Source organism: Emydura macquarii, unplaced genomic scaffold, assembly GCF_026122565.2.
Source record: "Emydura macquarii macquarii isolate MOO-44397 ecotype Brisbane River unplaced genomic scaffold, CSIRO-AGI_Emac_v2 contig_2948, whole genome shotgun sequence".
NCBI classification, from domain to species: domain Eukaryota; kingdom Metazoa; phylum Chordata; order Testudines; family Chelidae; genus Emydura; species Emydura macquarii.
Window position 1 is genome coordinate 1,106,046 of NW_027133085.1, and position 12,022 is coordinate 1,118,067.

The 12,022-nt window shown below is 45.9% G+C and overlaps 1 protein-coding gene across 9 annotated transcripts in view; it reads left to right on the forward strand.

Annotated features, from left to right (window-relative positions):
• Window positions 1–3,506: 3,506 nt before the first annotated feature.
• Window positions 3,507–12,022, forward strand: part of CTNNAL1 (catenin alpha like 1) — a 162,127-nt gene continuing 153,611 nt past the window's right edge. For all 9 annotated transcript variants that reach the window (XM_067569890.1, XM_067569891.1, XM_067569895.1 and 6 more), the window contains exon 1: window positions 3,507–4,432. In XM_067569890.1, the coding sequence (XP_067425991.1) occupies window positions 4,307–4,432 (126 nt within the window). In that variant the 5' untranslated portion in view covers window positions 3,507–4,306. The remainder of the gene's footprint in view (window positions 4,433–12,022) is intronic.

The following is a 12,022-nucleotide window of genomic DNA, read 5'->3' on the forward strand; positions in this document are numbered from 1 at the left end:
TTCTGTACACAGTATGCCTTGTAAGGTATCATTTTAAAAGTCTTGATCGGCTGAACATTAATATTCTGTTGGATTGTATGTGCTATCATTGCATGTGAAATTATGAAGTATTGCTGTATACATCATTGAAATATGTTGTGAGGTTGGGAACACCTTACAACCAGCCTTTCAGGAACAACAGTGGAGACAACACTGATGGCCCATTAAAGGAAATCCACTCTCCTCAGGGCCATCCCAGAGACAGCGTGCAGACACTGGAGACTGCCTAAATCCCATGTCACAGCAAGGATCTTTTGTGCAAGTGGGAAGAAAGTATAAAAAGAGAGACAGTGAAATCATCAGTTGGCCTCTCTCCCCCCATCTCAACACCTGGAAGAATATCCAAAGACAAAGACTTTGAACTGGGGGAGTTGGTCCCCCCTGGAAGGTATCCCAGTCCACGTATTGAGGAACAGAAATCTGCTTGTACCATCTGTCAGGGTGATTCAAATCCTATTTAGTTTGTAGAATTTAGACTGTGGATTTATTTGTTTCTTAAGTAGCCCACTTTGATATCTATGCCTGCTACTGATAATCACTTAAAATCTATCTTTTTGTAGCTAATAAACCTGGTTTATATTTTACCTAAAATAATGTGTTTTTGGTTGAACTGCTTGGGAAATCTAGCTCAGTTTACAAAGACTAGTGTGTGTCCACTCCACATCAAGGGAGTGGTGAACTTAATGAACCTACACTGGTCAGGCTTCCCACCACAAGATGGTACAGTTCTGGGGTGCAAAACTGGGGAGAATTGGCTGTAGCCACCCTATGGTTGATTCATGAGTGATTGGGAAATCATGTGTAACTCAGTTGGGTGTGTCCTGCCTGTGGATGTCTGTGTAAGTGCCTCTCCGAGGTTTGTAGAATGACATCAGCATCACAGTGTCAAAGGGAACCCAGATGGGTAGGACAGTCGGCTCAGCACCCCCGGTACCCCATCACAGATGTATACAATTTACACTTTAGGGGATTTTAATCTTCAGTAGTGATGCATGCTTCTTCTGGTGCTGCTTAGTTCAAACATAACTACCCCCAACTCCTTGGGAAACCTCTTACCATATTATACCTGAACACCCTCCAAAGCTCCTTCTTTTCTGTAGACTAGTTAGATTCTAAACTTTGCTGCCTCCAAAAGTAATGCCTCTCTCTAGCATATGTAATTTGTTGAGACAGGGAAGTGACTTAAGTTGTATGTACAATAGTAATTGTCAATATGTATGTGAGGCATATCTAAAAATGGATCACACAGAATTTTTTCAGATGTCCATTTTAAGTAAAACCATTACACTGTACTATTTCTCATGTCTCATCTCACCTCACAGGAGAACATTTTATTTATCCTGTGTCTGATCATGAACCTACAACTGATTTAGAAGAGATTGAGCCTCAGTCTTTTTCAACATTGAAGAAACAGCACAGCAGCATCTAAAACTAATATACAGCTTGGGATGGCTAGACAAGTCTAAACGAGGGGTAGTTGGGTTGTACCACTTTAGATGTAAAAAGGTAGATTTATATGTGGTTTATATTACATTAGTGCCTAGAAAATATATTCAAGGACCAGGACCTCATTATTCTAGAGACTGTACTGACAAGTAACAAACAAGACTGTCTCCACCCCAAAAAGTTTAGTCTAGAAATAGGATAGGATACAAAAGGGGGAAAAGACAAACAAGTTGGGAGATGACAGAACATGTATAACAGAAAAATAGAAGCCTCAGGTGCATTTAGAGCTAGTTGCATACAGTTACTTAATTTAAGAAGGTATACCTCGTATAAATTTGTGCTATGGGAGATGTTTATCTTCTGGACAAGACAATATCTTCCTTGTAACACTTGATGTTGTACAACGGATGTCACTTTGGAAGATAGGATATTGGACTGGGATGGAATCCAATTTCCTGAGTTAATAAGAATAGGGTCATGGTTTTATCTAGGGTTATATCTACACCTCTAGCAGATTTCTCTTTTTATTAAAAAGATAAGTAGGCCAACTAAATCTTAATTCCCTTTATCTTAACCAAAAAGTAAAATAGCATTCAGTATTGTGTAAGTGACACTGAAATCAAACAACTTACAAATGTTTTTAAAGACCAATGACAGTATGTTATGGGGTGTATCTCTGACCACCAGACTGGCATCTCCTCCCAGTTATTCTGGCCAACACCCCATCAGCAATCTACACAATGTCATGGTGTCTCTGTTTCATACTATGGCTTCTCTCAGCTTCCAGAACCACAGCATCCTCTTTCACAACTCAGCCCTTGGGTTAAGTTGCAATCTATTTCCCCCTTCCAGGGGTGCATCTCTCTGTCCAACAGTCCAGAGACTTCCTCAGTAATAAGGGGGAAGAGGACAACCCAAGCAGTACCACTACTACAGGGCCTGATCAAGGGATCCTCTAGATAGCAGCTTCTTACTGTGTCTCTAATTTCTCTCAATGCTGTTACAATACCCTGGGCTGCTTCTCCACAGCCCCAGCACCTTCCTTACCCTAACCTCAGGATCTTCAGCTGTCCATTTTCAGCCCAAAGCTACCTGGTGCTCCCCCCACCTACTCTATCCAAGAGACTTACCACACCCCAGCGCTTCCAAGAACACACTCCTCATTCCCTGAGCTCCCCACAACCACTAACCTATTCTAGCCCTGCAGCTCCTTTTATATGAGCCTTCTGGGTCCTGATTGGCTGCTTTGTATCCTCTCCCTGATTAGTTGTGCCTTATGCAACCTGTGCAATAGTGCAAAATCTTTACATATTAAAGTAGAGGTTATAGAACACAAAGAAATCCTGGAAAATGCACAGAGCCACATTGGATGAGCAAATGGCCTTTTTTGTTGTTTTTTATTCAAATATCATTTCTAGGATAGTTTCAGTAGATCATAAGGAACATGATGAGGTGAATCCAACCAGGCATAAAGCTAGGAGATCACTTTGCTCCTTTGAATCACTCTCCCTCTGCCTAATCTGGTGCTTGATTCTTAGATTAGCTTTAATGGCCTACTCTGCCATCAAAATGCTGTGTGTATCGGGCATTTCCTCAAGTTGTTGATTTGCAGATCAACACCATATGTGAATCTCTAGCCAGAGGAAGGAATCCCTGAAAGGGCGAGTGGGGGCTTGTTGCTTGGAGGCAGTGCTGCTGTAGGGACAGAGACTGTGAGGGTGTTTCTCTCTTCTTTAAGACATTAAACCAGCTCCAGCTTGCCCTAGGTTTTTCTAGGCACTTTATCGGGCTCCACAACGTGAATCCCAGACCCTATTGCCTTCAGTGAGAAACTGGCTTTTTGGCTAGCTCTCTGGCTCAGATCTCACCAGTGCCTCTGGTTTTTTGGCTGACTGCCAGAATCCTCTCCCACCTCTATCTGCCCCCAAAAAACGTTGCCATTTGCAGCTAGAAGGTATTTCAAAGATCAGAATCACTATCCAGTCCTGTAGGAGCTTCCTGAAACCCAGCGGGTTACTCACTGGTCATTGTGTGTGAATGCGGAGGCAGAGAGTCCCCTAGGCAGCTGATGGAGCAGCAAAGCTTTGACCTGAAGCAACCTCCCTACTGCCTGGGCAGCCAGGCCTGTAGAGAAGGGGAACCAGGATGCACACTCACTGCGCTGAAAGGGAGCTCTCTCTCTCCCTCCCTCCCTCCCTCCATCAAGCCCTGCCAAGAGTAGTTCGAGGCACCGGCGGCGGGGGGAACTGGGGTGTGGGAGAGCTGCCTGGTACAAGGCAGGAGGGGGAGAGCTGACCGGGGCGCAGCTAAAGCGGACTAGAGGAGGCGGCTTGCTGGCTTGTGTGCAGCACAAGGTGAAGGCTGCTGTGTGTCGTCCTCTTCCCAAATTATCCCAGCGCTGGGAGCAGGAGCGCGGGCTCCGCAGCAGGACGGGAGGGGGAGGCAGCGGCGGCGGGAGCGAGTGGCTTTGTTTTTCCAGGGGCCAATGTAGGCAGAGGTGCGGGGCTCGGGCAGCCGTGGCGGGGCTGGGCTGGGCTGGGCTGCGGGGACTCCTCACTGCCGGAGGGCGGGAGGCTGTGTCCCGGGGCAGGTGTTTGCCATCCGGCTGCGGGCCGGCCCCGCTGGGGGGCGACGTGGGCACGGTTCGCGCGGCTGCTCCCGGCCCCCACCCACCCCGTGCGGCCGGGGGGCGGGGCTGCGGGCAGGGGCGGGCTCCTCCGGGGCCGCAGCGGTGTCGGCGGCGGGAGTGAAGCGGGCGGGCGAGCGAGCGCGCTGCGGGCTGGGGAGGCGCCGCGGGGTCGGTCCGGCTCCGGCTCCCGCCATGGCCACGTCCCCGTGCAGCAGCAGCGGCGTCTCCTCCTCGTCCTCCTCGGGGCTGGGCGCGGACGCGGGGCTGGAGATCCGCACGCGCTCGGTGGAGCAGACGCTGGTCCCGCTGGTGTCGCAGGTAGAAATCCGGGCTCGCTGCTGCTGCTGCTGCCGCCGCCGCCTGTGACCGGGCCGGGCGGGCTCCCCCTTCCCCGCGGCCCGGCAAAGTTTGTGCGCGCGGCCGGTGTCCCCGGCAGGGGGGTGCTGCGGAGAGCGGTGCCGGCCCGCGGCTGCCCGCTTCTCCCTCCGAGCCCGGCCCGCAGCCGGGCAGCGCATCCCTCCCTGCCCGCGCTCTGGAAATAGTTCCCCGCGCTCCCGCCGCACGACCCAGCGGAGCCCCCGGTGCGGGGGCCGCAGCTCCTCCACTTCGTGACCTGCCCCGCTGCGCGCCCGGGCGGGGCTCCACCTACCCCGCCGCCGGCGCCATACAAAGGGGAGCGGGGCGAGGTGGCTCCTTCTGAGCGAGCGGCGGGCCGGGGACCGTGTTTGTTGCTTGCTCACGTGCAGCTGTGTGCATGGGAGTTTGTGTCGCGCGGTGCGGCGGCCGGGCGGGGTGGCGGGTTACATAAGGGCTGTGCGAAGCCGCAGCGGTGCACGTAGAGGTTTAATCTGGTCAGGCTGCACCCGGGTGAAATTGTAAATGTAAAATACAAAATCCGGGCGCGGGGAGTTCCATTAGCCGTGTTAATTTACGCCGCATAATGCAACGTGCATAGCCAGCTGGACTGTGAAATGTGTAACTTCATGCACTGGCCATATAGCGTAGCAATTAGTGTGTGGCGTTGGAAACATTAATATTTCCAGTTGCTGGTGTTCCTGTGTTCGAACTTCCAACCGCGGGATCTCAATTTGTACACGCTGTTTGCAATCCTGCTGAGTTTGATTAACTTCAGTGGGATTACTCGTGGTGGTAAACACCAGGCTCAGTAATAAGTGCTTGCATGCTATGACCTTTAATGTTGCCTTAATGTACGTTCTCGTCACATCCAAAGATAGTACTTAGTAACTATGTTTTTAAAAGGTACGTGAAGTCAATACATTGTGTTCAGTGCTGTCTATGCCTTAAAAATAACTTTTGATTTTGTACACTCTTGATTGCTGGGTATGAACTGAAGCGCAGGTCTTAAGAGCTTTGATAACTTAGAAAATTTGGAATAGGTTTATCATGCACATCAAAATTATTTTGAAAAGTTGCATGCAGTAGTGGGCGTAAGTGAGAACTGGCAATGCTGTAGTTGTTTGGTCTCCCTACTAAACTTTACTATTGTATCCAATGTACTCATTTTTTAAGTGGAACTTTTTAGCCAGAATATTTGCTTTAACTCTAGTTTGGAAGCAGTAGTATCTTGAGTAAGTATCTAATGCTTGAAAGGGAAAATCTCAATTATGAGAGACATCCATTGATTGCAAGTTATAACTTTCTAATCAGGTAATATAGACTGCACTGAATATGAAATACTTGATTTAAAGTTAAGTTTTAGGAAAAGTCTGGGGGGGTTGGGAGGAAGACATCAAAGACCATCCTTGAAACAACATGCCTAAACTGTACCAGAACCATCAGGCTTGGCACCATGTTAACTCTCAGTATGGCGGGCTACAGGAGCATAAAGTGGAGTTTACACCAGTGTAGCTTAATATGGTAACTCACTGAAGTAAACTGGTGTAAGCCCTCTTTGCATTCCTGCAGACAGCCTACACAGGGGATATGCACTGGCGTACCTACAGAGAAATATTTGCTTCAGTGCAAGGGCCCTGCCTGTGTTAACTGTGAACCATTAAGTTTAGTCTAATATCCTGAAATACCAAGTGGGATAGAAAGTAAGTTTAGTGGAGTTTCTACTCCTGTGTTCTTTTACAGAATGGTAGGGTATGTTTACTGTCTGGGGTGGGTGGAGGGTGGCTAATAAAATCACCAATTTGCCTACAAACTTTATTATGCAATTAAAAATTTGCATTTAAATTGGGAGTTGATGTGTTTGTGTACACACACACATTCTTTTCCCTCTATAATGCACTTTAATTTAGAAGAGTTTGGCTTATTGTCAGAGCACTCAGTACCGTGAGGCACCATTACCTCAAGACAAGTAGAAATTTTTCCTTGGCAAGTGAGAGTGGCATTAACTTCTGCATAAAGAACATTGCATTTCTGCTTTATAGTTAAACTATTCTTGGAGACTTTTGTGGCCAGATTTTCAAAAGTGTTTAGCACACCCATCCTTGCTCCCCTCCCCAGAAAATCATTCTCAGTGTGAGTTGCTGAATGGTGGGTGGGCACTCATGGAAATCTGGCACTTAATGTTTTCCTGATGCTCTTTTAACTCTAAATTAGGTTGTTGCCATGACTGTTTACTACTGAGAATTCCTTTCAAGTTCAGTCTCAGATTGCTCACTAGACCAGACTTGCTTATTAAACTTGCCTACTAAAATTAAAAATCGTATGTTAAAGAGAGCACTCTTTTTTCTTTTAATAATATATGTAGACTGTGTCAAGTACAAGTCTCACCAGTTTACCATGTGTAGGTTTTCCATGTTAACTGTTATGTATTTACACAAGAATTGTGACTACATTAGTGCAGAACATTTAATATTAACAGCAAATATATAATTTGTTCTAAGCTTCTCTCATTTGCACATTAAATGTGCACCAGCAGCGACACTTGAAAGTTTGTTTTTCTACATGTACAGAATACACTGATAGAAACAAAGTGCATTTTCTTTCTAAAGTGTTCAGTTTGTGGTACTCATTTGGCATACAATGTTAGCTAAGAATTTCTTCTCATTTTTCAGTCTGTGTAAGGAAAAGAGAATCTTTTTGGTGGCATTATTTTTTGGTTAATTTTGCACCAGTGAATATGGTAAAGAAGTTAAGATTCATATAACATGGGAGTTTTGTCACTTTTTTGTGTCAGTCAGTTTTTAAAAGACTTTGGTCAGGTCAAATTATAGTTTTTAAAAAAAATCTTTACCAGCGCCACAAGCATCCTGTAAGCACAGTCTTCCAGAATTACTTTATGTATTGTTGCAGCAGAGAAAAACAAAAAGGGAAACAGACTATTGTCTGATGACTTTAATGCTCAAGTTTTCCTTCACTAAAGCCTTGTCTAAACACAGGTTACGTTGTTTTAACTAAATCTGTTTTTAAAATCAGTGCAAAAGGCTGTGTAGACAGACAATCTCTTGTCTTGTGTATGTTAAACCTGATCCTAATTGACTTCCACTACAAAATCTGGCTAATATTTATTTAGTATTTTAAGAGTCCACATGACCTTTTGCACCTCTTCTGACCTTGTGCACCTCTTCATCTATAGTGATTTCTATTCATACCTTTTGTTTTAATTGGTGGAATTTTGTGTGAAAAGAACCGTAAGTGTTGAAATGTTCTAGTTGCCAACAGTACAGAGGAATTTTTATTTATTCAGATTAAACCAATTGCTATTAGAATTTAATTAAGAGAAATATTTCTTAATGTCTTAGATAGTAAGCTTTTACAAAATGTACAAACCTAAACATGGCCTGGGTCCTGCTTGACAATGTCCTTTTAAAGTGTAGCAACTGTTTTAGTTGCTTTTTATGTTTGTTTATTAATCAAAATGTGGCAAAGTAAAGCTTCAGTCTTCACTGTAAATACCATTTTAAGCATCTCCTTGAGACTTTCTTCCTTGCTATTCAGACTTCCACACCCTAGGGAGTAAGTGTCACACTATAGTATGGTGTATAGTTTAGAGCAGGCAGTTTAGGAGTGATGCTTTCAAACAGGGATTGAAAAATTTACTACCTCCAGGGCAAATGGAGATTTTTCCCTTGCAAGTGATAAATTCTGTAGAAACAGAGCTGCTTTTTCAAGTATGTGTCAGCATGGATCCCACTGTAGGTGCATGTGCACTCCTGCATGAGATTGGATTTTTTTCAGTAGTAGTGTCTGTTGGAGTGTGTTCACCCTGTGCTTATTAACGTCTCTTGCAAAGGCATAAATTGTGGCACACATTCGCACTCCTTCCTCAATTCCCTTTTACCACCCGTGGCAGCAAGGCAGAATTCACCTTATGTTCGACCCTCTAGTCTCTTCAGAGACCCTAAATCAGTTTTTTTACAACTTATTTGGTGATTAAATCTATCTTATTTCTCATAAAAGTCATTTTAAAAAAAATTGATTGTCCCCCTCTCCTCCCACCGTATGTCCCCTCTGTACAACAGTGGAATGAGGTGTGACAGTTGATGTGAACTGCCACACCTCATGGCAGTGTGCAGTCCTTCAGGGTTCAAATCCTGTGATGGACTGATTTCCATCAAGAATGGACACTGATGATGCTTCTTCTGCCTGTGGGACAGCCACATCCCTTATAAGTACTCTGTGGTGCAAGCCTTTCTCCAGACCTGCAGTCCAGGGACATGTGGCTTAAGATACAATTACTTGAGCAGTCCATGTGGGTCATTTTAGTCACAATAGTCACCTTTGGATCTGAAGTGAGGCCAGATTAACCAGTGTCAGCTAGCATTCCCTTGAGCACTCTTCACGCACCGGAATCTGGCAGTGGAAAGGAAGTGACGAAGGCTCTGGCAGAATCAGCGATATTAATTGCAGCCACTTCAGTATCGTCAAAGTCCCTGGTGCATGAGACCTCTGTGTCAATAGCTTTGGCATTGACAGTCCCAGCACTTGTTGTCTGAGTGCTGATGACTCCTGCTCCCATACTAACTGCACCAGTGCTGCATTGTAGCAAAGCCAGCAACTGCATCTGCTTATAAACAGAACACTGATTTGCATAGTTAGATCAAGCATAGAGAGGGAACTCCTGGAGAGAGGACATGGGACATCACTCCTCCAAGGGGTAGGGCCTTAAACAGTTGGGCAGAATGAAAGACCCAGCATTGAACTAGTGCCTGTAATGGTGCCAAGCAAGAACTTCAGATATGTTGTAGAGGCATCCATATTTCCCCCAGAAATGTTCCAAGTGGTGAAGAGGCAGCTGGCATCAGACCCTATACTGGCCTCATACGTTCCTTGACATTGCCCTTCAGTGAGGGGAGACCTATTTCTCCTCATTAACTTCAGGCAGAAATCTCTCATCCCCTGCCATTGAAGAATGAAGAGAGGGTCCCCAATACCCATGTTGAGATCAAAGTGCTGACCCAACTGGTGTGGGAATGGTATGGGGCTGTCTAGTCTCAGCCAGGCCAGTACTCATTAGGCATGTCACCTTGGCCTTACTAGGGATCATCCTTCCACGTGTGGAGGAACGGATCACCCTGAATGTCTAGAAAAAAGAGATCTTGTTCCTTGGCTAGGCCACTCAGACTGGAGCTGAAAATGAGCCCATAGGAACAGGAGACAGTAGAGAGACAGCAGCAACCTCTAGTTCCTCCCAAGGAATCCTCTTCTTTGCCAAGAAGGCAGCCAAACTAGCACCTGCCTTGGTGAGAGATGATTTTAAAGCCTTCCAGGGCCTCCTGTCTCAAAATATAGGGAATCTGTGCATTGAAGCTAAATTCATACAGGAAAAGTTTCATTATCTCTTAAAATTAGCCAGTGTCGTCATGAGAATATCAAAGTTCCCTTCATTAATAAGGAGAGTGATTCTGACCAAAGAGCTGCAAATCCTTCCACCTCCTACTATGTAGAGAAGTTATCAGGTGCCATAAAAAGTTTTGAACTCTTTTACACCCATCTGAACCCAGAGTCCTTCGTTGTCCCTGTAGCACAAGAGATACTGAAGTCCACTAAAGAGACACCAATGGAGAAGGACCTTAAGAAGTTAGATCTGTTTAGGTAAAAGGCACGTTCGACAGCCCTCCCTATGGCTTTGGATGGCAAACTGCCAACTACAATTACCTTTTGAGGGAGAGTGTCACTCCCTTTCAAAAATCCTGCAGGATTACAGAGATGAAATGAAAGATAATCAGGAGGGAGCAGTCTTGACAATATCGCTACCGGTGACCATGGCTATCATCTGATACAGCTACAGGGTGGATGGCCATGGCCATCAATAAGAGATGAGCCTCCTGGTTCCATGCAGCAGGTATTAAACTGATAAGAACAGATATAATTTTTTAGATAATGTTTCGGCCAGGTCAGGTGTAGTTTTGAGAAACGTAATGTATATGTAGAATCCTGGCATGGAGGCAGAGGATGTATCCGATCAGACTAAGATGATGAGGGAGGAGGGTTACAAACATTTTATCAGATTAAACTGTTGAGAACAGATAATCTTTAAAGAAAAGATCAGGTACAAAGCTTAAACAGAAGAGTTTCTGGACATCCAGGTATAACATACAGGTTATCCGTGGGTACAGAGTTTGGTTGGAAGTCGGAGAGTACAAGGGAAGCATAATCTCCGGTATCCCAGATGGAGGGTAATAGGTTTGATGGTTTAAAATACAAGCAGTCGGGTAAGAGGGTACGTTGTTCATACAAAAATTATGTTTTAAGTGTGGTTTGTAGGAAGTAGATACGGTAATGAAAGAGGGTCGCCCTCATTGAGTGAGAATTATGGTATAGATAATCCTTCAGTACATACGATCTACCAGAGAAAGGCATTTGATTCCCATCTCGTCGCCGATTCACGATGGCACACCAGCCTGTTCTTCTTGGTACTGCCGGTGTCCGGTGATGTGCTCTGTGTAAATGTCCCTGGACCGTCTGATGGCGTCTGACACCATGAGACGCCGCATGAGCCAGGCGTAGCACCAACCAATTCTGCAGGCCCCCAGCACCCACTCGTTGCAGGGTCCCAAGCGCCCAGCGCTCCGGCAATCGGAGCCTTGGTCACTACCTCATAGCTCTTCACCCTCGGTATCGGCTAGGAGTGTGTACTTCACTTCCTTACAAGCTCGGGCTTCGTGGAAGGCTGGAGTCCTGGTCTCAAAGGGGATCGTGACGTCTACCATGATGATCTTTTTCTGCCCCTTGTTGGTGACAATGACATCCAGCCTCAGCTGGCTTTCAGTTCCGGGGATGGTGGAGTTCACTGCGACCTTCCCTAGGAGTGGGTGGGATGGCTTTCACCAAGCGGTTCTGGATGGTGTTGTGGTGCAGCTGCCAGGCTCTGGAGTGGGGCTTGCAGCTGCACAGGACAAGAACAGATTTAACATTTTTTATTAAAGATAATGTTTAAAGAAATGATCAGATACAGAGTTTAAACGAGAGTTTCTGGACATCCGGGCATGATGTACAGATACAGCTGAAGGATGGATGGCCATGGCCATCACTAAGAGATGAGCCTCCTGGCTCCATGCATCAGGTATACTACACAAAGTATAGGCCACTGTAGAGGACTTGCCTTTCTGGGGATTGGAACTCTTAACCAGAGGAAAGATGAAACACTCCATTCTCTCAGGGGCTACCTTAAGGCCCCTCAGGATTTACACACTGGCTTTCTACAGGAGACTTTACAAGTATCAACCCCAACAAAGGCAGAGGACGCCTTGTTACTCCCAGGGCCAAAAGCAACAGACTAAACCTAGTTACTTTGGAAGATGCCCACTTTGACCAACGTGACGCTCTCAGTGGCAGCAGATTCAGCCTGAAGCTGGGGACTGTTGTCCCATTCCACAGTGTCTGAGTGGCTGTCACAGCCACTTACTGGGCATTAGACATCGTTCTTCAAGGCAATCCTGTACAGTTCCATTCACTACCTCTACCCCATATTACTTCCCTGTCCCTTTTCAGGTA